The 26545-nt window shown below is 39.4% G+C and overlaps 2 protein-coding genes across 6 annotated transcripts in view; one reads left to right on the forward strand and one right to left on the reverse strand.

Moving 5' to 3' along the window:
• The window catches only part of LOC131301838 (sodium/hydrogen exchanger 8), a 54964-nt gene that overhangs the window by 5631 nt on the left and 22788 nt on the right, over positions 1–26545 (reverse strand). For 4 of the 5 annotated variants that reach the window (XM_058328302.1, XM_058328306.1, XM_058328303.1 and 1 more), the window contains 9 exons: positions 23448–23492; positions 23039–23146; positions 20742–20973; positions 5167–5469; positions 4117–4214; positions 3173–3304; positions 1020–1238; positions 696–902; positions 4–268 (listed from right to left, as the gene is read on the reverse strand). In XM_058328302.1, the coding sequence (XP_058184285.1) occupies positions 4–268; positions 696–902; positions 1020–1238; positions 3173–3304; positions 4117–4214; positions 5167–5469; positions 20742–20973; positions 23039–23146; positions 23448–23492 (1609 nt within the window). The remainder of the gene's footprint in view (positions 1–3; positions 269–695; positions 903–1019; positions 1239–3172; positions 3305–4116; positions 4215–5166; positions 5470–20741; positions 20974–23038; positions 23147–23447; positions 23493–26545) is intronic. The other variant, XM_058328304.1, reaches the window with a different exon arrangement.
• LOC131301839 (uncharacterized) lies at positions 16395–19466 on the forward strand. The gene is made up of 3 exons (XM_058328307.1): positions 16395–18463; positions 18553–18669; positions 18749–19466. The coding sequence occupies exon 1, from the start codon at positions 16673–16675 to the stop codon at positions 18179–18181; it is 1509 nt and encodes a 502-aa protein (XP_058184290.1). The 5' UTR covers positions 16395–16672; the 3' UTR covers positions 18182–18463; positions 18553–18669; positions 18749–19466.

The raw sequence follows: 26545 nt of genomic DNA on the forward strand, positions 1-26545 counted from the left end.
TACCTGAGGTTTCTGATCCTTGGAAGCTTTGATCGCCAAGTGAAGGTAGTAGTGCAGCAGGAGATATAATCAGTTCTTCTTGGGCACCTTGTGTTTTCACAAATCCTTCCAATAGAAAGCCAATGGAATGATCAGGTATTTCTATATATTCTCCCCTTATGTGTATAGTCAAGATTGACCGCTCTGCGACTAGAACTCTCAAGTCTTGCATAGCCATTTTCTCAAAAAATTGAGGAAGCAAGAGTTTGGAAAGAATAGTAACACTTTCCTGCCAGGAGAAGAAAGGAGAAAACTAAGCACGAATCAAAAACAGAAAACAAGTTGCATGACTCATTCTGTGGACCATCTATTCGAGGGATATGCGACTCCAATAGCCATTCTAAATTTAACATGATTTCTACAGGAAAAAAAAAAAATGAAAATAAAACTATTTTGCCTTTAGATGATCAACAGACGAGATTTCCTATTGTTGACCTCATTGCAACACTTAAATTGCAGAACGAATCTAGACATAACATTGTGTGTGTATGAACTACGACATTAAGAGCTCGGGACCAATGAATTATACCAAGTTTGTGTGCTTATGGGTCACATGTTAAAAGAATGAGGCTGCAAAATTTTATACGGTGATTAAAATCAAGAACCAGTCTTCCAACAAGAAAGATAGTCCCAAAATCTTCTCAATAGGATCGTACCTGCCACAGAAAATCCTCTACTGCTGGATCAGATCTGAGCAACGCAAGTATCTTTTCAGCATCAACAAAGAAACAAAGTACAACAGAATCAGCGATCATATCACAGATATACGGCTTGCCATTCAAAACTTCATACAGGCCCAGAGTACTTCCATGGGTAAATGTTGGGTGCAATGAGTGCTTATTCCTTAAACTCCTACTTGTCCACTGCCAAAAAGAAACTCTCATTTGTGACAAATTCACATTCAAAATTTCTAGTCCGAGATCTTGATTGCAATAGATGTTTCACTCAAAACTCTAATTGACGAATGCAAATTGCTTTACCTTTGCTACTCCATTCAAAATGAGCCAAATTCCATTTGGCTTGGAACCCTCTTTATATAGTGTCACGCCTCGTAGTTTCATTATCCCTTTGGTAGAACTTGCAAGTGGTTCACGAACAGAAGAAGGAAGTGCTCCCAACAAAGGATGAGAACTAACCAAGTCGTGTATCTTTGGAATCTTCACTAATGGAGGATTCCTTAGGAGCTTTTTCAAATCAGTCTGCAAAAGAAATGGAATACAAACTCAATATACTATTTGGCTTCTAATTTCTTGCAAACTATCTCCGGGGAAAACAAAAATCATGAGTCATTGAAACAGACCTATCCCTTGCCCTTAAACGAAGAGCCCAAGGTTGAGTGAAGCTTGCATTTGTGGCAGGTTCTTGAGTTGCAATCTAGGGCAGTTTTATGAGTAGCATTTTGGATAGTTTCTTGACTTAAACTGGTTGAGTGAAGCTTGCATCTAGGGCTGTTTCTTGAGTCACATTTCAGATAGTTTCTTGACTTGCAGCGGGTTGATTGAAGCCTTGCATCCAGGGCAGTTTCTTGAGTCCAAAATGCGACTCAAGAAACTGCCCAAGATGCAAGCTTCAACCAACCCCCTGCAAATCAAGAAACTGTCCGAAATGCGACTCAAGAAACTGCCCTAGATGCAAGCTTCACTCAACCCGTTGCAAGTCAAGAAACTGCCCGAAATACTACTCAAGAAACTGCCCTAGATGCAAGCTTCAATCAACCCGCTGCAACTCAAGAACCTACCACAAATGCAAGCTTCATAGATGTGCAAAAGTTAAATGGAGTCAGGTCTGCTCTCCAAAAGATGAAGGGGGGTTGGGTTTTAGGAAGCTGAGAGAAGGAAATGTGGCTGCTATGCTTAAACTTCTGTGCGCTCATAGCAAAAAAGCTGACTCTCTTTGGGTGACATGGGTTCACTCTTACATTATTAAGGATCATAATCTCTGGACTATGGGACTACCATTTGATGAGTCATGAACTGTAAGGAAAATCTTTCAGTTCAGGGATATATGCCAACCTTTGATTCGGTACAAAGTGGAAATGGGGCCTCTACCTCTCTTTGGCTCAACAACTGGCACCCATTAGGGCCCTTGTACAAGAGGTATGGCGAAAATGTGTGTTCTAATATTGGTAGATCTTTGCATGCAAGGGTTTCCGCAATTATTTGTGATGGAACATGGTCATGGCCTAGACCAAGGAACAGGTATATTCAAGAGATTAAAAACAACACCCCTCCAGATTTCCTTCCTGATATCTCTAATGAGGATAGTGTGGTTTTGATTCCTTCCCGAAATGGTAATTACTCTTTAAAATCTGCTTGGGATGCCATTAGAGTGTCAAAAGGAATCCACGAATGGTGCAAAATTGTTTGGTTTCCCAACGCTGTCCCTAAATGGGCTTTCATCTTATGGATAGCCATGCAATGCAAACTTGCTTCTAGGGATAGATTGATGAAATGGAATGTGGTGGACAATGCAACTTGTGTTTTATGCAGGGGTGGGGCTCTTGAGTCCCATAATCACTTATTTTTTGACTGCATTTATTCTAGAGTTGTCTGGATGGAGATTTTACAAAGAAACCAAGTTCAAGGGGAAAAGAAATGGTTCTTGCTGCACTCTATGGGTAAGAATTTCAGGAAATCTGTCCTCAAATTATCACTAGCAGCTTCTGTTTATGGTATTTGGTGTGAGAGGACTTCGAAAATCTTTCAACACAAGGCTTTGGAGGCTTCTGCTTTGGGCTCTAGGATTTGTAACATCAGAGATGCCATTTTGGCTTGGAGAAATATCAGATCTACGCAGGAGAATAGGGTTGAATGAGAAATTTGGGGGATTCCTCTCCCTTTTTTTAGGCCTATTGCTGATATAGTGTGATTGGTTCTTCAGTTCTGTTGATAGTTTTCCTAGCTGTATAGTTTTTTTTGTTTTGCTTTGGCGGCTCCTGGCTTTGTGCCTGAGTGAGTTTGCTGATATAGTTTTGTTTGTGCCCTGTTGGACTTCGCTGTATTTTTGTTTGGAGCTTCTAATGAGAATGTACATTTACAGGAAGAAAAAAAAACTCAATATGCTAACCTAAGATTGTAGTTGTACACTAAGGGAAGACCATAAGGACTAGTATTAAAAATAATTCTCAAGGAACCTGGACAGCATCATGAAGATGAATCATCTCCTTTTCTTCCAGCAAACCAACCTTCTCAAGATTTTTGACATACTCACTTAAATGGTTAAGCACAGAGTATGTTACTTGCCTTGTTTTCACAACGCGAAGAACCTGAAAATGTTTCCAGTCAGAAATACCTCGGAATATATTTTATCAATTTTAACTTACCAAACTACCAGAAGTAAAGCATAATATGTTCAAAAGAAAAAAAAAACTAACAGAAGGAAAGCATAAGAGCATCCACAATGCTATAATCAAAAGTGAGAGGTTTTTAAAGTTAACAATGTTGGTGCAAGATATGGCTCACAATGCTATAATCAAACTTAACAACCTCCTTAGAAATAATCAAATTTTGGGCTTTGGATAACCAAAACTTGCAACCTTTTGATAATAACCAAATTTAATAGACCCTACATTTTCTCAATCAAATACACTAATCATTATACAAAATGTTCTAACTCTCTTCTCTCTCTCTCTCTCTCTCTCTCCGAACAATATTTTTGAAAAAAAATATTTTACTAAAAAATTGTTTTTTTTCTCAGAAAACAGTTTTTTTCCAAAAAAAAGTTTCAAAAACTATTTTCTATTTCTAGTAAATAGTTTTTATTAGTTTCAAAACTATTTTCTACTGTTCACAGTTTTTTGTTTTTTGTAGTTTGAAAACATGATGTGACAAATTTTGGCAATCCAATTTTGATTATGTCATTGTAGACATCTAAATTGCTAACCTTAGCAATCTCTTAAATGAATAATCAAAAGCTGATGTGGCAACTTTTGATTATCAATTTTTGATTATAGCATTGTGGATACCCTAAGAGACTAAGCTATTAGTCACAACCATACGTACAGCCTGGAGAAGAGTCTAGTATAATTGGTGGACAAGTTACATCCATTGAAGGGTGTTTGACAGTTAACACACAGACCTGAGGAAATGTAACGCGGACCTCTTCCAGGAACTGTCTTGCTTCCTCTCCTTCTGCCTCACTTTCTTTGATGACCATAGATGAAACCTCACTATCACCTAAAATGACAAAAAGCATGAGTTTCCAACAACAGATTGTCTTCAATGATGAGGTGACAAATGACAATGCAAACCGATTATGAGTAATACAATTTTCAGAACAAGCAAGCAAAAGCTACCCATCAGTTACCATCCAATTAGTATCTACATAAAACACGGTACTTATTCTAAACAAAAGTACAAAGAATTTGAAAACATATTAACGACTGGTAACTGGACTAAGAGGATCCATGTCATAACTTTTTTGTTCTCATTTAGAATGGATAGGCAACATTCACATATTCAGTACAAACAATAGATGACATATTTGAAATTGCTTAAACAGTAATAATGCAGTGACTACTTGCAAGCATTTGAATTATCATCCTGATGCAGAAGCTTTTCTCTTAATGCAAGAAATACAGTAAAAAACAATATGGAACAGATAAGTTACAAGTACAAGTAAAAATGAAAGAGGCAAACCCAGAAGCTCAGCATGGTTCGAAACCTTCCTTGGAGGCCACCATGTTTTGATAGAAACTAAAGACACATAAAAGTACGAAAGAAAAATCAACTCAGTGGCGTGCCATAGCAGAGTGCCTGACTAAATTGCAGCTACCGCTCAGCAGAACAAATTTTTTTATTTATTTATAAGGGCGGCATCAGCAGAACAATCAAGACCCTTCAATATAACCCCTGTGATGAGCACAGCTGCACAGATTTGAAATTCAACACAGCCAAGGAGCACATGAAACCAGTTTCATCTTTGTGTGCTTCTGTTAAATGCTTCACATACTTATTCCATCCAACATGCTCAACATCTAATGTAGGATACGTAGAAGCTGCAACTATTTGAAAGAAGACATTTAAGAAGAAATCTAGTCTCTCACAGAACTGTGCCACTAAAAAGTGAAAAGACGCTTCAAAAGACCAAGAGGTAAAAAACCCAAAGAACATCATAGAAAATTCTTACCAATGAAGTCATGTAGTTGCCGCTGCGCAATTCGATGGGCCCGGAGAAATGCAGCACAAATGTAACAGGCAGATTCCAACCTTTCCACAGTGAAATGTGTGACCAGCTTTTGTGGGCAAATGCTTGTTTGGAGAAACTTATAATGGTGTGGGTAATGAACATGAGCCTTTAAACCTCTCCAGTCACACAAAGGCTCAAGAGATACCAAGTCAATCGCTTCGTCAACGGATTGCATCAAGATATTTGCAGTGGTTTGCATTATCCTTCCCTCATCAAGCATTACCCAATAAGCAGCTTGAACACCTTAGATGGAGTACGTTATCATGTATTAGTAGGAGAAGTTATTAAGTCCAAAATCTGGACAAGACCAGAGGAAGTTAAAAGTTAAGGTACTAACAAGGAAGACCACTTAGCCAGTTCTTCCAGTCTATGTTCAAGAAGTAATGAGCAGGAACGATGGCTAATGTTATCGACCTCCAGACTAGAAGGGGTAAAGCTTTTTTCACTCTATGTTAAAGGTAAGAGCCCACAATTTACATCATCAATTTGCAGAATCTGTGCATTTTCTGACCGCGAAGGAGAAAATTATCCACAATTAAGCAGAAAATTATCAACCCTTGATCAGTCAGCAAATGAAAAAGGAAAGGGTTCAAATTATTTCCTTCCAAACAAAATTAACAACTAAAACTATAGATATTCAAGCACCATACGACTGTAATGTAATCACTAAGTGCTTAATTTTAGGAAATAAGACTACTGAATAAAATGATATCTTCAAATTAGAAGAGCAGCACACTAGCTAAGCAGCGTACTCGTTCAAACAATGGTTGGGTGCTAAACTAGGTCTTTTTCAATAGAACATATTTTTAGGACCCTTCCGGCGAATGTTTTGCATGGATTGTGATTGTAAAGCATCCAACTCAAAACCAATTACTAGCTTTGGAAGTCATGAGTAACAAATTTGGGACAAACTCCACCACTTGCCCACATGTGTGACCCTAAGTCACAACTTCGCAACACTGGAGTGAGAGCGTCCAGTTCACAAATATATGGAATTGAGAACGCACAAGACCGCCTGTATATTACTCCCTCCGTCCCCATTCTTCTGTCCCTCGTCCTATTCTAACCGGATAAAAAATTAATTATAACTTTTAATTGGTAATACTATTTATATGCAATATGAATCTTTTTTGATAGATCTCAATGAGCTCTTTTAAATGATGTTTTCAAAATAACCTAAAAATTTGTAGATTGCAAGATATAATGATAATCAATTGAAAAGTGGCACGGACTCCCAAAAGAGACTAAAGAATGGGGACGGAGGGAGTATCAAATATTAATCTAAGACCAAGTTAAAGGTAATTCCTTACTTTAATTCCTCTAATTTCCTTGCGAAGGTTCCACATTCAACATTCACAAAACATTTTTTTTGAGTTTGAGTACTCTCAAAATCAAATCACCAATTCGCAATCTCACCACATTGGTTCCCCATTGTTTTCCCAACTAAATGAAAATTTGTCAGCTCGCACATCAAGAGTGTGGTTACCCTTTCTTAGCAAATGAGTGCCCCGACATGACCAATCTGGTTGCCCGGACAGAACCGAATTGATTGGCAGACTCATGACTTTGGCGGAAGGGTCATTCAGGCATGTGGGCGTAAAAACATTGGGGCTCGGTATGTCATCCATGATGTCACGCCACGCGGTTAGGTGCGCCTAGCACGAGGATACTTGGAGGTTAAGTCAGGAGATCCTTATAAAAGGTAAAGGAGACTAACCCTAAGAGATACAATGCACCATAATACTAAATACTTGAGCTCTGTACTTTTCCATCTCCTTTAGGGACTTACTTAACCATCGGAGTGCCTCCCCGGTCATCACCAACCCGTCAGGCACTAATGGTGGTTTTTCGCCTTGCAACTTGCAAGGCGATGATCCAATAAGATCCCTAGCAGCATCAATTGTCAAATTATCCTCACTCAAATATTCTACGGCAGCATTTTGAGCAATCAAAAATCCTCTCAATTCTTATTTCATGCTCCGAAAAAGATTACAAAGCACCATGCCCAATATGTTCACAACGAAACAACCATGAAAAATGCATTTTCCTAGTTCACCATTCAAAGCCTTCAAATATATTAGAGGTCGGGCACACGTGATGCGTGTGCAAGTCAAATTTCAACAAAATATGCATAATGGCTTCCGGATTATTTTTTGATTTTTTGTGATGTCAAATTAACATCGTGTGACAAATAAACAACATAAATTCCTGTACCACTATATGTACAGTACAGTGACAAATTATACATAATAGATTCAATGTCATAGTGTAATTATGCCAGTCAATTGTTGATATGAGGTATTGTAGCTAGATAGGTTACCTTGCTAACATCGTTGCTTTTTTAAATACTTATATCCTAAAAAACGGAGTCTTAAGCAAGAAAGTAAGATATGACAAGAAATAAAGATAATAGGATGACCAGAATTATCAAAAGCAATTAATAACTGCTACATTGTTTATATGAACAGGTAAGAGAACACTTAAATTGGATGGAGGTAGAAAAGAACACTAAAAGTCTAAAACACTAAACTGGGGAAAGGATTTGATGACTGACAAAATTAGGACAAAATACCAAATGGTCTAATAGCTTTTTAGAAGTAATAGGGCTTTAAGAAAATAAAATAAAACTGCACACCAACAAAATCCAAATCAATTAAACAAACATTAGATACAGATCGGATGGTGAGGAAAACCAACCGTTGATGATTTTGTGGAACTAAAACCCATTTGTTTCGAGATGTCCTCTTCACTTTACACAGTTTCAATTGCACGGAAGAAATTCACTAGGCGAATCATCAAGCATTTGCACCTCACATTGAATTGTCGGATGAAACATGATCATTTCATAAAGGAACGCAGGAAAAATATTTTGATTTGCACGGAGAAAGATGTCGAGTTTGTGTAGTGGTAAAAGATAGCAAGATACAGTGGGGGAGGAACCTGACATTACACAACAGTAGCAAGTTTCAAATGTCGGTTCTTTCCCTCCTCGGTTTGCTTCAAACTCTCAAGCCCAGTCACCATCATTGCAAGCCCTCTCTTCCATGTGCCAACAACAGAGCTCTTCTCATTTACATGGAGGAGAGGTTGAGCTTTTGTAGTACTGGTGGAAGAGATAGTGGGCTTGGGTAGTTATTTGGTGTTGAATTGCCGATTATGCCCTTGCAGTTATTTTTCTTAACCATTCTACAGTAGAGAATTTTTTTTTTATTTGTACAAATTCTTAAAAAGGAAATTAATGGTTGGAAATCTTCATCACGAGAAAGAACTTTTTATTCAATTTAGAAACTTCCTATCAAGAAACAATGTGTTTTTTAGTGTCAACTACTCAATTTTGGTCCATGCAACTGTAACCAACATGATACAATACCAAATGCAATCAAATTTGCAAAGGAAAAAGAATGATAGGGCTTCAAAAAAGAGAAACACCAACTTGTGCTCTCCCTTTATGTAATTATTATTATTACAGATTGATTAGGGATACTGTAAGCATTTATTATTTGACAAATACCTGCAAAATAGTTTCAATGAAGGCATGTCTACGAATGTTAAGCTGTTTAACTTATCAATCTGTCATGATGCTGAGTGCCGACAGAAAGTGTCTTCACAGACCACTGATTTGTTGCAGAAATTGTATGAGTGCAATGACGTTGCATAAAAAGGATTAGTTTGTGATGCACTTGGAGAGATTGGTAGAGTGGAATTTTTCTGAAAGAATGTTCTTCAGGAAAATGCTGTAATAGCTGCTGTTCAAAGATCTATCCCCAGCTACCTTCTCTACAAACCAAACAACTTGGCCATCTTAAAATCAACACATACAATAAAAACATTTTGTCTTTATACTCTACTCAATCTTCTAATCATTAGGACCCTAAACCTTTACTTTTAACTAAAGCATACCACAAACCCAATTTTGAATAGATAATAGCGTCTTAAAAGCTGTTATACCTACTTTTTCTCTCTTTGTTTCTGTCTCAATAGCAGTTCTCTGGCTCTGAGAAACAGAATCTCTTACCCTGCTCTTTATTGATGCGATTATCGAACTTCAACGAAAGTGATGTTGATTTAGAACTTCAAACTATCCTACCATATGTTATCCCATAAAGTTCCTTGCACGAATTGTTGATAGGAGGATTATCGAATGCAGTAATTGAGGAATAAGACAGTGAGAATCAGTGAAGGGTGGTTATATTTTTTTTTTTAGATAAGTAAATAACTATATAGATGAAGGCATTATTAAAGGAAATGCCGCCCGTATACAAATAGGCCACGAGACAAAAAGGCCCTATACACTTCCAAGAGAAAAGAAAAGCTCAAATCAATCTAAAAATTGGTGAAGAGAAGGATCACATTCTCTCTTGTTCCAACTAAACAAACTATTCACGAAAAAACTTTTGATTCTATATAAAGGTTTTTCCACCCCATCAAAGCATCTCGAATTTCTTTCCCACCAGATGATCCACATTAGACAAAGAGGGATCAAAAGCCAAACTTGCTTCCGTCTCTTTCCAACTTTTGCACCTCTCCAAGCGATTAAGAGTTCCATCACACTTCTCGACATGACCCATCGCATAGCAAACCAAGAAACAACCATAGTCCAAATCTCCCAAGCCACAGGTCAATGAATGAGGAGATGATCAACCAACTCCGCATCTCTTTGCACATACAACACCAATTGACAATGATTCTCCGCCTTCGGATCAAATTATCAATGGTAAGAATCTTGCCTTGAGCCGCACACCAAACAAAGAAACTCACATTTAAAGGCGCCTTCATCTTCCAGATTGCTTTCCAAAGAAAAGAAGTATCCTTTCCAAAAAAAGATTCATAATAGGATTTCACCCGAAAGGAGCCATCTTTGGATAAATTGCACCAAATTTCATCCTCTCCTCCTCCTAGTCTTTGGAGACCATACACTCTAGAAAGCAACGCCATCAAAGCCTCTTCCTCCCACTCATTCACATCCCTTCGCAAATAGATGTCCCAAACCGCAATTCCTTCATGAAAATGGAGATACTCGAAAACATTAACATCTGTGTCGCTAGCCAAACTAAAAATACTCGGGAACTCTTCCCGCAAGGTCACTTCCCCACACCACACATGCTCCCAAAACTTTACCCGTCTCCCATCACTAACCAAAAAATGTGTGTTCTTTACAAAGGCATCCCACCCATTCATAATCCCCTTCCACAACGACACCCCATAAGGCAATCTCACACCCAAAGACGACTAGTCTCCCCATCCGGAATCATATTTTGCAGCAACTACTTCCTCCACCATCACTCCCTTTCACTCGCAAATATCCAAAGCCATTTGCCCAACAAAGCGTGATTGAATAACTTTAAGCGCCTCACACCCAAACCTCCCTCTCTAATGGGAGCACAAACTGTATCCCAGTCAACGAGGTGATATTTGACATTATCCCCCACACCGTTCCAAAGAAAGTCTCTTTGAATCTTTTCTAACCTCCTCGCCACCGAAACCTGAATAGTAAAAAATGACATAAAATAAGTAGGCAGATTTGAAAGGGAGCTTTTAATCAAAGTAACTTTACCTCCTTTTGTCATATTTTGTTTTTCCCAACCCGCCATTCTCTTCTCAAATCTTTCTACAACCGAATCCCACGCAGATTTAGATTTGAAAGATGATCCCAAAGGCAAACCAAGATACACCGATGGGAGAGACACCACCCTACAACCCAAAATCTGAGCAAGAGCACCAATATCCTCAACCGCCCCAATCGGAATCATTTCTGACTTTCCCAAATTCACCTTAAGGCCTGACACAGCCTCAAAGGACAAAAGAACACATCTAAGATAGCCCACTTGTGTTGCCTCCGCATTGCAAAACACGAGCGTGTCGTCGGCATAAAGAATATGAGAGACCATCAACCCCGCACCATCTGCCCTCCCAACTTCAACACCCTTCAAGAATCCCAGAATCCCCCTAGAACTGCTTTCCGAATCATCCTACTTAGCACCTCCATGACCAAAATGAAAAGGAGGGAGGAAAGGGGATCGCCTTGACGCAATCCTCTAGAAGTCTAAAAGAAACCGGCTGGAGAACCATTCACCAAGACTGACATGCTAACAGATGATATGCAAAATTTTATCCATTTCCTCCACCGCTCTCCAAACCCCATTCGTTGCATAATATAGATCAAAAAGTCCCAGTTAACATGATCATAAGCCTTCTCAATATCCAACTTGCACATGATACCAGGAATTCCGCTCTTTAATCTCGAATCCACACACTCATTAGCAACCAAGGATGCATCAAGAATTTGCCTACCTTCAACAAAAGCATTTTGGGCTTCGCACACAACCTTCCCTACCGTCTTCTTCAACCGAATTGCCATCACTTTAGCCAACAACATATACACTCCCCTAAGTAAACTGATAGGTATAAAGTCCTTGATGTCCTCCGCGCCTCCTTTTTTCGGGATAAGGCCATAAAAGACGCGTTCAAACTCTTTTCAAACTCTCCAAACCTCCAAAAATAATGGAACATGATAACCACTAAATATTGATATATAGAATCTCCAATACCATATGTTGTTAGTTCCTTATTGTGCTTAATTCGATATTATTATTATCTTTTTGACCATTCACTTTAGATTATTACATTTGCAGGAAAAAATGATGATAACTTACATATCGGCTGTTGGATTCAAAAAGTGCAATGTCATCGAATCTTACTTGGTGTCAAAGCAATTGCCGTGAACGATGAGCCACGAAAGCTAATTGGATATGGCAGAAATCAATTAAGGCATGATCAAATGGCCTTGCAATGTTCTCCTGTTGTCTACGTGGCCTTAGGATTTGTAATTGGTATTGGCTAGAATTGGGATGGCAAGATAGGAAACAATACACTATATTCATGAATGGTGGGCCTAAATGAAGGAAGTATATCATTGTACATTAATTTTATTGGCCAAGAATTAGACTTAGGAAAGAATTCTATTTTCCTTTCCCATTCCTTCGGTGCCAATAAAAAGGTGATAGGATTTTGTTTTGAGGGATGATTCACGGCTTGGAGGAGAACACGAACACGAACACGAACACGGTAGCACCGTCTCGGCATTCAAGAGCACTGGAGAGAAGGAAAAATCGAGGAAAAATTCTACTCTTTTGTAAGCTTTAGTTTTATGGAGTTCCTCTATTATATAAATATGTTTTCGTACTCCATGAGCAGCTAAACCTTTAAACTAGGGTTGAGGATGAAGCCCCATTAATGACTATTGTTTATATGTTCATGAGATTTGATTTTACCTGAATATGTGGTTTGATTTTGATTAAATTGTTCTTACTCTAAATCAATTGTTAGGGATAGATTCTGGATATGAGCTCAATCATGTTTTTCTCATGATTTGGAATTGTCTTTAACATTGAACGCTGCATTTTCATTGTTAACCATATAAAACTGGATATTTATTGTGATTTGTTAAAAACGGATACAATTAATGATTTGGTATGATACTAGTTAATGGGTGTGGATTCCGAAACCTTGGTATTTTCTCCTCTAATTAAAAAGAAATTTCAGTTTCCTCGTCTTTGATAATTTAGTTCATTGTTTTTACTTTTCACTTTTCATTTAAAAATCAATCACAACTTTTGTCAACTAGGTTAGGGTTTAATCGGTTTAAGTTATTTATTTTTCCTAGAAGAATCACAAGTCCCTGTAGGTTCGACATCGCTCTTTCATTACTATACTTCGGTACAATTCGTGCGCTTACGAGTACATTAAAATTTCACATCAAAACATACCCATCACTTCCCCTCTCACCACTCTCCAACAATGTTGAAAAAAGGCTAAAGACATACCATCTAGACCGGGGCGCTTTATCTTCATTCATCGATTTAAGAGCAAGAAGGACTTCTGATTCCTCAAACGATCTTTCTAACCAATGAACCTCCTCCCCCGAGATAGATTCGAACTCCAAATTATCAACTCAAGGCCGATACACTCCCTCCTCTTTGAACAAACTAGCGTAGAAGTTAGCAATACTTGTTCTTACCTCCTCTTCCTCCTCCAAAATACTATTGCCAATCTTGATCTTTCCAATAAAGTTCTTTCTCCTATTACAATTGGCCATTCTGTGAAAGAATCGAGTATTTCTATCTCCCTCTTTTAACCACAAGTTTCTGGATTTCTGTCTCCAACTAATTTCTTCAAACTTTGCAATTTTTCTAAATTCATCTTTTGCCTTGGCTCTCAAAACCTTCTCTTCCTCCCTTAAATCCCAAACTTGCTCCTCCAAATCCAAACGACTAGTCTCATCAACCACCTTGGCCTTTTGAGCAGCCAATTTTCCAAAGATCTCGGTATTCCATATTCGCAAATCCCCGTTTAACAATCTGAGCATCTTAGCTAAGACAAAGCTTGGCTTCCCCACTACCTCATAACTATTCCACCATTCGCCCACTGTTTCTAAGAAGCCCTCGAACAACCACATATTCTTGAACGGAAAAAGGGTCCTTCCACGACGAATCCCTCCACTGTCTAATAAAATTGGGACATGATTTAAGGTAAGTCTTGGAAGCGCACGCTGAATCAGCTCCGGGCAAAGCTCCTCCCAAGAAGAAGAGATCAAGAATCGATCAATGCGAGACATACATCTATCATCCAAATTCCCGGACCACGTGAATCTACTACCATTTAGAGGCGGATCTACAAGCTCCAAATCATTGATAAAATCTGAGAATCTTCTCATGTTGTGCGAAATAGAATTACATCCCATTCTTTCATGAGGGAACCGAACAACGTTGAAATCTCCCCCCACACACCATGGAACGCCCCAACGAAATGCTACCGCCGAAAGCTCTTCCCACAAATCCTCCCTATGGCCATTAGCCACTGGCCCATATACACAAGTAATAGCCCATTCAATATCATCCTCCACAGTCTTGAACAAACAGGACATTGAAAAAACACCATACTCCACATCAATTCTCTCCACCACTCTAGAATCCCACATCAACAAAATCCCCCCTGCTATCCCACAAGCATCTAGATGGATCCACTCTACCCAGCGGCTTCCCCAAATCTCCATAATTTTCTCCCTCGAAACCTCCTTTAACTTAGTTTCTTGAAGACAAACAACATCCGCCTTCCATTCCTGAAGAGATTTAACGACCATCCTCTTCTCCCTAGCATTCATTCCTCTCACATTCCAACTAAGGATTTTAATCTTCATAGAAAGATACAAGGTTAACTCCTTCCACCCCTACGCTATCTCCCTCACCCACGTTCTTACGACCCTCATAGTTAATAGAACTCTGTAACCTTTTTAATTCTCTAACTCCTTTGCTTACATTGCTCCTCCCTTTTTTAACTTCCGATGCTGCCCCTTTCTTCCACTTTTCTTCAATTTCCGAGAATAACTGCTTCGTTCTATCTTCAAAGCCATCAAAAGAAACAACCAAGAATTTACTGAAGCCATTAATTCTCTTCACAACCCATTTAGAAACTTCCGCTTGAGACATTCCAGGGACCAGATTCTCTCCCTCTTTCAACGCTCATCCCGGCTCCTTAACCGCCAACGGATTGGGCAACCCCTTACTCATTACCAGCCTGTCATCAACTAGATCATGCACCCACCCAAAATGGTTTAGTAACTCCTCCTCATTTGCAACATCCCACGCCAAACCCTCCTTCTGATCCAAACCAGAAAAAGGAACTATTTCCAGCCGCACAGAGCTCGCACTCCCCCCTCTACATCAGAAAAACAACTCCTAGACACCCTACCCAAACCCAAATCACCCCTTGAAAAAACACCCCCATCACCACAAGAATCTCCCACCTCACCCACCTTTTCCCCACAACCCACCTGAAAATTTTCCACCAAAACAGACCCATCCAACACCGAAAACCCACTGATTGACAAACAAGAGCCCTTTTCGTCCAGAAAGGAAAAAGAAGAGGGCGGAGAAGGAGAAGAGCGATCAGAAATCATACACACCTCACTACAGTCCACTGCCGCCTGAGATAATCCTCCATTGTCAACATCTTTAGCGACGACGAGAGAAAGTTTGGACACAGAGGAAAACCGAGTTCTTTCATCGTTGCACAAACCAGAAAAATACCTCTCTGAATCTGGGACTCCTTTATGACTTGGACCCCCACCTAGATCCCCTCTCATAACCCACTTCTTATTTTTAATCTCCACCAATTTGATCTGGACTGGTCTTTTAAAAAGAAAGGCCCACTTAGAATCAGGCCCATTCATTTTACTGATATGGGCTGATTTGAACCCTCCAACAGCTCCACTTTTGAAGCCCACTTTCACCTTAGCCTTAGGCCCACTCATACCAAGTCTAGGCCTATACCCACCACCATTACACAATTCAAAATTAGAACGTTGTCCTGGTCCGTACCAGCCCCCACGCTGAACTCCACTCGCCACATTCGCGTAACCTCCACGCGTCTCCTCCAACCTTCCTCCCACCATAGCGCCGCCTTCTGATCTTTTAACAGCCACCCCCTTACCACCATTAACAATCCCCAAACCAGGTTGAAACAAAACTTTCGGACCCTTCTCAACCCACAGAGGTACTTCAAACAACCAGCCCCCCAAAGCAATCTTTACCGTCGCCGGAATAGAATCCGGTGACGCCCGAACAGCAATCCTAGCCCAACGGAGATGAGTACACTACTTCGTCTCATTGTCCACAAACAGAAATCCCCCGCAATAGCAGTGTTCTAAAAGGCGGGATTAATCGCCGATTAACCGGTGATTAATCGGAATTTTGCCATCTTCGGTGAGATTAATGGCTCGGCGGTTGGATTTGGCAGTCGGGAGGCTAATCAGCTTTAGTCGGAGATTAATCGGCGATTAGTCGATTAATCGGTTAAAAGGCAATTAATAGGGGTAAAATCAGTATTTTTCGAAAATGAAGGGGGGTAACTGTTATTTTTTGAAAACCAGTTTAAAGGGGCTTCGAATACAGACGATTAGGGCTTAATTTGTTACTCAGGCAGTCGCTGCAGACAATCGATCGATCGAGAGTGAAGTCGCCGCCGTCTGCCATCGTCGCCGCCGCCATCTGCTGTAATTTCTTTCTCTCTCTCTCTCGTATGAACTCTCTCTCTCTCTCACAGTTTCTCTCTCTCTCTCGACCCCCCCCCCCCGGCCCCCTCTTATGATCTCTAGTGGATTGGATTTTTTGCTGTTGGCAAGTTTTTGTTCTGAAAGTCCTAGGTATATGGCCACGTCTGGACACTGTGGAGTGTGGACAGTGGCCAAAATGTAGTATTTTTTTTTTTTAAATCTTAAAACAAATTAACAAAGTGTACTATTTTTTCGTGTTATCAGTTAACACAAAGTGTAAAAGACTAAAATCTCAACTTATAATCAGGTTAACACTTAACAGTTTCTTGACTTTCTTCTCTGTTTTTTTTTTTTTTGGGGTGCACAGTAGTACTATAGACTGATATCAATTATCAAATGTCAATGAATCCCACTCATATTCCATCTTCGGAGGCCTCTAATTCTGCGCCGCTATTGAAAAGAAATTCGGTTGATGTTGGATGGGATTATGGAGTTATTGTGGATCCTAGGAATAAGGACGGCCTACAATGCCTTTTGTGTGGGAATCAGTATACTGGAGGGGTTAGTAGGATGAAAAGACACATAGCTCAAATTAGGGAAAATGTTGCCTCATGCACTAAGGCAAGCAAGGAAGATATATTAAAGTGTAAGAAGGCAATTGATGATAATGCAACTAAGAAGAAAAACAAGAAGAAAGTAGCCATGGAAATTAGGGAGGAAGTGAATATAGTAGGTGATGAATCCGAAGGTGATGAGATTGAAAATGTGGCAGTGGGATCAAAGAAGAGGCCCTATGTTCTTGGTCCCATGGATAGATATACAGATATCAATCCCGATTCTTCTGACACGAGTGGATTTAAGAAGATGAGACAACCAACCATAAATGATAGCTTTTGGAAGGAGAAGAGTCATAAAGTGAGTCAATACTTGGCTCGATGGGTGTACGAAGCCGGCATTCCATTTCATGCCATAGACAATGATAGCTTCAAACGTTTTGTTGAAGTTGTTGGTCTATTTGGCCCGGGATACCAACCTCCAAGCCAATACCAACTACGGGAACCATTGTTGAAGGAGGTGGTGGAGAGAACCAAAACATTACTCAAAAAGCAAGAAGAAGAGTGGGCTTTGACAGGTTGCTCTATCATGACCGATGCTTGGACCGACCGAAAAAGGAGAAGCATTATGAACTTGTGCGTTAATTGTAAGCAAGGGACTTGTTTTCTTTCTTCAAAGGAAGATTCGGAGGCGTCACACACGGGGGTGTATATCTTTGACTATGTTGACAAGTTCATTGAAGATATAGGGGCACAAAATGTAGTTCAGGTAGTGACGGACAATGCATCCAACAATATGGCCGCGGCGGATTTGCTAAAGATCAAGAGGCCTAACATATTTTGGACCTCATGTGACACCCACACAATTAACCTCATGCTTGAAGGAATTGGTAAGCAATCTAAGTTTAAAGCAACTATTGATAAGGCCAAAGCGTTCACTATATTTGTTTATGCTCATCATAATACATTGGCGATGATGAGAAAATATACGAAGAAGAGAGACATAGTGAGGCCGGGTGTTACTCGATTTTCTACATCATTCTTGACTTTACAAAGTTTGATGGAAAAGAAACAAGAATTGCGAGCGATGTTTAGTAGCAATGCATGGGGTGAGAGTAAATGGGCTAAGAGCCCAAAGGGAAAAACGGCATATGCCACCGTGATGAGTCAGGCATTTTGGAATGGCGTAACCTTATGCTTGAAAGTGTTTGGTCCGTTGGTGTGGTTCTTCGACTTCTTGATGGGGATCGAAAGCCCTCAATGGGCTTTGTGTATGGAGAGCTCACAAAAGCAAAAGAAGAGATCAAAGCGGCATACAAGCAAGTTGAGACTAACTACCGGCCAATACTAAATGTCATTGATGGGAAAGCTAAGGGTCGGCTAGATAGTGCATTGCATTTGACAGCTTACTTTTTGAATCCTTTTTACTTCTTCAACAATTCTACCATTCAAGACGATCCTATCATTATGGATGGGGTTCTTACTTGTGTTGAAGCTTTCTTTCCCGATGATGTCAATGTTCAAGATGAAGTCATCAATAGAGAGTTGTTGAAGTACAAGAACAAAGAAGGTGGATTTGGAAGACCATTAGCCGCAATGGGATGTGCGACGAACAATGACTCTTATGATCCGGGTAAATAAGTAGTTACTTTCCTTCTTAGTATTATTCTTTTCGCTAAGTTACTTAGTACTATTTTTTTGCGTGCTTTCTTTCATGACTAGTTGGATGGTGGTCTAACTATGGCAATCATACACCCAATTTGAAAAGAATGGCCACTCGAATTCTCTCTGACTTCAAGTTCATCGGGGTGTGAGAGAAATTGGAGCACTTTTGAGGGAGTAAGTACATACACTCTCTCTCTTTCTTTGTATATATATGCATAAGAAATTATATTAACTTAAGATTTTTTTTTTATAGATACATACAAAGAAAAGGAATAGACTAGATGCGACAAGGTTGAACAATCTAGTCTATGTCCAATTCAATGCCAAACTCATCAACAATAAAAGAAATGGGAAGGATGTATTACGTACTAAAGAATCAACAAATGCACAAGGATGGCTGGTTGAAGGTGGTGACGAGGAAGTTGACCCGGTTTCGGGACTTACATGGGAGGTAATTGGGGAAGCTACGGGAGCGGATGAAGTCCTTCAACCTAGAAGGACTACTAGAAATATTGGAGTACGAGAACTACATGAGGAAGATTTTGTGTCGGAGGATGATACCGAAGAGGAGGTAGATGAGGATTTTGAGTGTGAGTCCGATGGAGACGAAGTTATGCATGGATATGGAGAAGAAGAGGATGAGTAATTGACTAATAATTTCGTACTTGATTTCATTTGGTTTGAACGTTGAAGTTTGTAATTGACTAGTAATTTTCCGTACTTGTTTTCATTTGGTTTGAACGTTGAAGTTTGTAATTGACTAGTAATTTTCCGTACTTGATTTTATTTGGTTTGAACTATGAATATTGAACTTCTATGTCTCTATATTTGAAATGTAGAGAAGTGTTAACATTGAGTATCCGATAGCCAAAGAGAACTAAGAAATTTTTTGGGAGAGAAGATATATCACATCAACTAGAAAAACTGTGATTATTAATGTTAGGGACTCTAGGGAGGTTGTAGAATATTTATTATTTATAATAAAATAAAATAAAAACCCGACTAATTGCTAAAAGGCGATTAATGGCCGATTAATTGGTCTCGAAGCTTGAAGGTGGTCGGCCGCCCGCCTAGCGCCGAGCGCTTTTTAGAACATTGCACAATAGTCACCAATTGCTCGGAACACTTCAAAATCCCAGAGCTGTAATGGAAGCCCTAGAATTTTCACCCACACCTCTGAGCTATCATCCCCCTTTTTGACACAGCATTCGACAGGAGACCACCACTCCAAATCCACTCTTCTTCCTACAAAACACCAACTCCCCTTCAAGACCCGTCGAGCTTCCTCCACCGACGGCAACGCGAATAAAAAGGAACGGCCTCCCAGATCCGAAACCTGAACCCCCACAGTCACCTTCCAAGATTTTCTGGGCCCACCGTTGAACTTCCATGGCCAACGGCAACGCCAAAGCCCCTTTCTCCACTCTACCCACCAAACACCTCCCAAGAAAACTCTCAATATTTTGCGTAGAACCCACCCTCACATCCACATCACAGCCCCTCCGTTTTCTTCCATTCTCCACCGCCACCGTATTCTCCAGCCAGCCAACAATTTTCGCAACATCCAATACGGATCTGCCATCGACTATCCCTCCTGACTGCCTCCGGCCACAAAATGCCCAAAACTTCCTCGAGATATCCACCCACCCTCCACTACCACCCAACTTCGGCACAAACACTTGCCACACCCTCCCGTCATCTCTTACTTCCACCTTCAGAAGAAAACCCTTTTCCGTAACGAGTCGACGCACCTGTACTTTCCTGGCAAAACCCCCATAGCTGCGCATGAGGTCCTTATCATACCCTGAGGATGCATCCTCAAGGATTAAGCACAGCCATAGCAGTTCTATTTCGGTGACCCTCAACTCTCTACGAACCCCCAATCCTCGTTCCACTAACCCAAATCTCAAACGATTTCCTTACCTGTCATCCACCAGTTCCAGGGATTTGGAGCCTGGAGCCTACCTGAACCAGAGATTTCCGATGCCTATCTATCATCTCGATTAAGTTGACACATGAGTGCCATAGTTTTTTGGTTACAGATTTGTCAATGATGATGACAGACAACAAATGTAAAAGTATATGCTTTTCATTGAACAACAGTGTTAAATCGGGCATTGTTAGGGACAAAGTCAGAGGAGTTCAATGTGAGGTTTCCAATTTGACCAAAGACACAACGGGAATGTAAGACCAGCACAAAAGCTATCATGCATGGTATAGAAAGGGAAATATAAATAAACATTTACCGTTTAGAAGGCGTATTCGTATATCCTTCAAGTTTGTAGAGTCTAGTTTATTATCATCTCCAGATACACTATGCGGGTGCACACGTTCCCCTTCAACGTCATTTAAGCTTGTAATATATCTTTTTACAGTAGGCCAGTCAACAGGTCCTAGTTCTTCATCATCTCCCAGATCACCAAAAGCCTCTAGCGCTTTGTTCAACATTTCATATTTTGTGTAGTCCAATATGCGCCTCTGCCATAGAATACAGAATCAGAAAAGAAAAAATCTGGTCAAAACAAACACACACACACAACCGACACAAATGCACACAAATAAGCGGATCACAAAAAACAAACAGAACCTGATGTCAACTATCTAGATCAACAAGTTATCAGCAATTTAAAGCAACATTTTCAAGGGTCTTTCTGCGTACTGCCCAATAGGCATTTAAAATATGAGAAAAAGTAACTCATTCCTGCCGGTTCACGTCAGTTCATTAATAAAAAAGTAAAATTTCATTGTCCTTTCAATATATGGTCAGACTCTCTCTCTTAACTTTCTGAGTGACAATATTATTATTACCCTTCATCTCACACATCCAGTTCAAAAAAAACAAATCCACACGTCGCTTTTTTTTTCTTTTTTTTTGATCAGGCACATTAACCTAACCACGGTTTAAGTCAAAAAGGTTCTCCACCAAACCAGAAAACCGTTTAGAACGGAAAAACTGTTCATCTTCTTCGGCAGCGAAAACCCAAAGGCTCTGTCTTCTCCAGTAATTCTGCAAAGACTGTACATCTGATTAAACAATTTCACCAAGAATCAAAGGCCCATAGTGGTTTTTAAAGCGTTTTCAGTGATCGTTGCTGATGTTGGAAGATTGAGTTTGTGGTTGATCTACAACAAAAAATATATATATCAACTGTTTTGGTCACAACCTTGGCTTATACCTGAGGAAGACTCGTGTGATTCTAAACCACAAAATACAATTGAAATGGATATACAATATTTTGCATTTCTCCCGCATGGAAATCATCAAGAAAAATTTGCTGATGGTATAATAGCAAACAAGATCAGTAGGACCCCTAACCCACTTACCTCTCTTGCAAACCGACTGACCAATTCGGTCAGGAGATGACTAGGCACTGAGGCTATGCAAGTTATTGTGTGACCAAGGGTAAAAAGAAAACGAAGATGTGTAAATGGGCTAAAAATTTCGATCAGAAATAGGTAGTTCGAACGCCGGTCGCCGCAGACCACCATCAACACCTTCCCAATGGTCCGAGGATGGAGGGAACAAGAGTGGACGAGAAGATCGTGGAACAGGAAGGGCGACAGGTCGATGGCCAGAGCTGTCGGCGTTTATCAAAGATTGTAGAGGGAGAAATGGGTCTTACCAGAGAGAGAGAGAGAATGGGGAGAGGGAGTGTCTGAGAATGCTCCACTACTGAGGTTATTTTTGTCACTTACTCAGAGTTTAAAGTGCCAGAACGAGTAGAGTTGGTATGGGAATTCGGGCTGGGTAATTGTCAGAAGCACGGGCGCATGACTTACTATTCGACGCCCTTTGGGCGGTCTGTAGCATTTGCCTATTTCAAATGGGATGATTTTGTAGGGTTACTGTGTAAGGATCGAAATGATAGGTCGTTGAACATAGAAAGGGATTGCAGAGGGAAACATATTCATGGACAACCTTCTAAAATCAGGTAATCCTACTAGCATAGCCCGACTATTGGTGAACTGAAAGAACTAACCATGAAACCGAAAGGAGCACATCCAAATGGCAATTAAATTTAATTGGTGAGATAAACAGTACGTTGCACTGTGGTGCATAAACGCAAACCCTCAAACCAAACCAAACCAAACCAAACAGAGCCTTAGGTCTTAATCAATTGTTGTTTTTCTGTCGAGAGCATCATGTTAGATAAGATTTAAAAAACCTAGATCCTTTGCACTACCACCTCTAATGTCAATTTTGGTCTACCCCCTCCCGTTAGGGTACCTCAAAAAACCATATCACTCTTCCTAACTACCTCATCGGTCGATCTGTCATCTGTGATAGATATGTCCAAACCACCTTAACACAAACCCCATGTATTTCCTAATTTAGGTTTCATAATAGGGGCCCAGTCATATGGAAGTTCTATCATACTCCTTAAATGCTTTCTCAAGAATCACTTGTAGTTGATTTACAATTCCATAAATCTAACTAGGTTAGGAGGAATATATGAGCTTATATCCAGACACATGTTTATCACCTACACAAAGCCAGTAGCAATACAATGTGAAGAATTTTACAAATCAGCAGAGATCTTACCTTTGGTGTGGACAACTTATCCATATTGAGAAAATGTAAAACAAATTGAGTGGTTGATCCATTCACGATAAGTGTAAGAAAAACGATTCCACCAGTGAAAAAAACAAACTGCAACAAGAAAACGAGAAAAGAAAAAAATGGCAATAAGTAATATGCATTTTTGTAATTTGAATAACCTAAGATCCCAATTCCTAGTTCTATGCTGAATTTCAAAAACAGTTATTGTTTCTTATTCAGCGGATTGGATTTATGGGTTTCCGTTGTTAGTGGTATTTTTTTTTCCGGAGCTACGGGAATTTTTATTGGTATTACAGTATTACTTATTACTATTACCGTCAAACGATCAGATCATGCCATTAACCTCACAACAGAGAAACCTTTAAACAAGAAAGGATTTCCAACAATGTACCAGAGTTCCTGTTTCAGAACTGATGTATGAATTGCCGCTAGATTGCTGAAACAACCAAATAGGAAGCAATTTAGACTAAAATCAGAATATGGCACCAATGTGGCATTAGATAAATACAAAATAAAACCTCACAGTAAAAACGAAGAATTAAACTCCATGTAACATCTAGAAATTTACCAAAGATGCACAGTTTAATTTTTTTATTACAGAAGTCACGTATGCTTTGGCCTCATGTTCACAATTCAGGCATGTCTTGATGTTTGAATACAAACATGTCATCCATTACTATTCCCAAATATGACAAAACGAAATCAGCACTAGATGGTTTCCACCAACCAAAGGTCCAAAGCTAATACGTGACTATAATAATAGCATTTTTCTCATTTGAAAGAAAACCAGAAAAATGCTATAATAATATTGACAACAAGAGAACGCAAGCTTTGACCATCATGAATTACTCCCAAGATAAGTTGCACAGTGATTGATATGGTACCTATAATATCATCGATCCAGCGTGAATCTGACAAAATTTCATACACGCTTTAACCCAACACATACCATACCCCATCATATAAGTGACAACTTGGAACAATGTGTCACTCACATGAATTGTAACCATTTAATATGATGCCAAACTTATTTATAGAGAACAAAGATGAACGAAGAATATAAGGAAGAAAAGCAGTAATAAAAGCAAAGAAAGACCAACTATAAATACCCCTCCCAAATGGGAAAAAAATACAGAAAAATAATAAAACAAAGGGAAAATAATCAAAAGGAGACAGAGAATTAGCCATTAAAATTACATGCTCCCTCCGTATTGTTGAGTTTTATCCCATAGTTGCTTCATGGGCCACAAAATAGTCAAGTTGAAGGCATCTAAACGAACTCTGAATGAGCCTAATCTAAGAGCTGATTAGTTTGTCCCTTGCAGCATTTTGTCAAAACGGTATTTTTGGCATATACTTAGTACACCGCAAGAAAAATGCTATCCTCTTGTTGTTTGAGAAAGAGAAAATGCAATTAACCCTAACACAAAGACTTGTTATTTATATTATGTCATCTCTTGACAGAGAAAATGTAATTAACCCTAACACAAAGACTTGTTATTTATATTATGTCATCTCTTGACACAAGAATACATTTAACCAATGAGGGACAAGACTAATGACTACTAATAATATTCTAACACCTCTAAATAACCAACTGTAGTAACAGCCAGACGAACTCGTCCAAAAGATAAGTGTGCAAGGGTTGGCTCCCCATATATACTAGAGAAGGGCTAACCAAAGAATGCATTTGGGTTCACTGAAGCTACATATGTACCGGCACCGCAAACCCACTTGTACACTTACGACATAGGACTCAACACATCAGCAAGGGTCAGGACCATCACAAACATCCAAGGCTCAATACCTATTGTTGCAGGTTGTACTAAAGAAGAAACCTTTATGTTCAAAATTGAGAGAGGGCCTCATTCATGGTTCAGGATGAAAAGACTCAAAAAAGCAGATACTAAAATTTTACATCTCTTCATCTTCTCACAAGCTCCCAAGCATCATATTCCCAATGTACCCACAAAAGTACTGATGCCGCATTTATTCATGTAAACAACTAATCATTGACTTAGATTGCCTATATCAGCACTGATAGATGCTCGCACCAGAATTTACTGCATTTTAAATTAGGAGAAAGTGTTCCAAGACAGATGCTTGGGTAGCGAGCAATATCTGCACTAGGGTACACGTACAACAAATTATTGTAGTACCCCTTGTACTCATGCAAAAAAATTCCTCAGGGGCCAGCCTGAACTCCCAGATTCGAGTGGGGACCAACCATGGAGTTGGATCTGCAAATGGAGTTGGTTTACGTTTGAGAATTAAGACAATCCACAAAATCATGTTTTTGGAAGTGAAAATAAAAAATCCTTAAACCAAAGTTACATGACTTGAATCATGGCCCTTTTTCTTTTCTTTTTTGAACGGCAATTTTGTTTCTGGATGGCCCATTTTTTACTTCTCAAAGTCGGTATGGCGCACTTCCATTACCTAGTCTGTTCTCGATCTTTGTTGCCTCCAGGCGCTAAGGTGAAATAAATCTGACAAAATTTGTAGACCAGCCAAACCGAACTTCAGACCAATTAGCTGTTGAGAATTCTAACTAGTGGAAGTGTGGACAAATACTGCAGATTTCAAAAACGAAAAAACCTTGTAAATTGCACGGACCAAAATATGTTACTTCCTCCATCCCAAAATATTTGTCCGGTCTGCAAAATGAGAATTAAACAACAATGCATTTCTTTCTAGAAAAAATCTAAACTTTTTTCATAAATTAAAAAAATTCATCAATATCTAGTGAATTGTTAAAAAAAATTTAAATTTTTCTTGCAAAAATTTTATTATTTTTACGTTCTCGTTTTGCGGACCGGACAAACATTATGGGACAGAGGGAATAATTATGGAAGACTCCAAACATGACCAACTGGGCAACTATATTCCTATGGGCTATGGCTACTCCCAATAACCCATCTTCATTAGGAGACTTCCAACTATCCTATCTTCTTCATCTTGTCACCTTTTATCCTTACATCCATAGACAAGTATCTTAATCAAATAGCAATAACAGGACAAAAGTATGACATTATATTTTGCACAAAAAGTTGTATGATTCATTCATAATTCTTGTTGCCTATCTATACATCTTAAAATATATGCATATATACATCTAAAAACACATGCATAGACACTTTAAACAGCTTTGTGGATCCTAATAATATTGTGTTTCAATGCTCCTCCTCCCCTTGCGGAGTGCCCTTGCTCTATTGCTCAAGCACATAGACCAAGACTAACAGAAAAGTGAAACAAAGATACTCTTTCTCATAATCTTTTATCTTTTATTCATGTAATGTAGTGAAAAAGACATGACTTGTGTTAAGGTTTTTAAGGACCTTAAGATCATTAAAAGATGCATAGACGGCAACCAGATCCGAGGAGTGATGGACCAACCAACACATACAATTGTTAGAGTATCATGCCTAATGGTCCTATATCAAAAACCTTAATACATGTTCCTGGATCCACGTGGTGTTTCATTGCATC

This window comes from Rhododendron vialii, chromosome 9a (genome assembly GCF_030253575.1).
Source record: "Rhododendron vialii isolate Sample 1 chromosome 9a, ASM3025357v1".
Taxonomy (NCBI): domain Eukaryota; kingdom Viridiplantae; phylum Streptophyta; class Magnoliopsida; order Ericales; family Ericaceae; genus Rhododendron; species Rhododendron vialii.

Excerpts from the sequence above, each read along its gene's own strand:
- LOC131301839 (XM_058328307.1), top strand. The coding sequence starts at position 16,673 with ATGTCAATGAATCCCACTCATATTCCATCTTCGGAGGCCTCTAATTCT.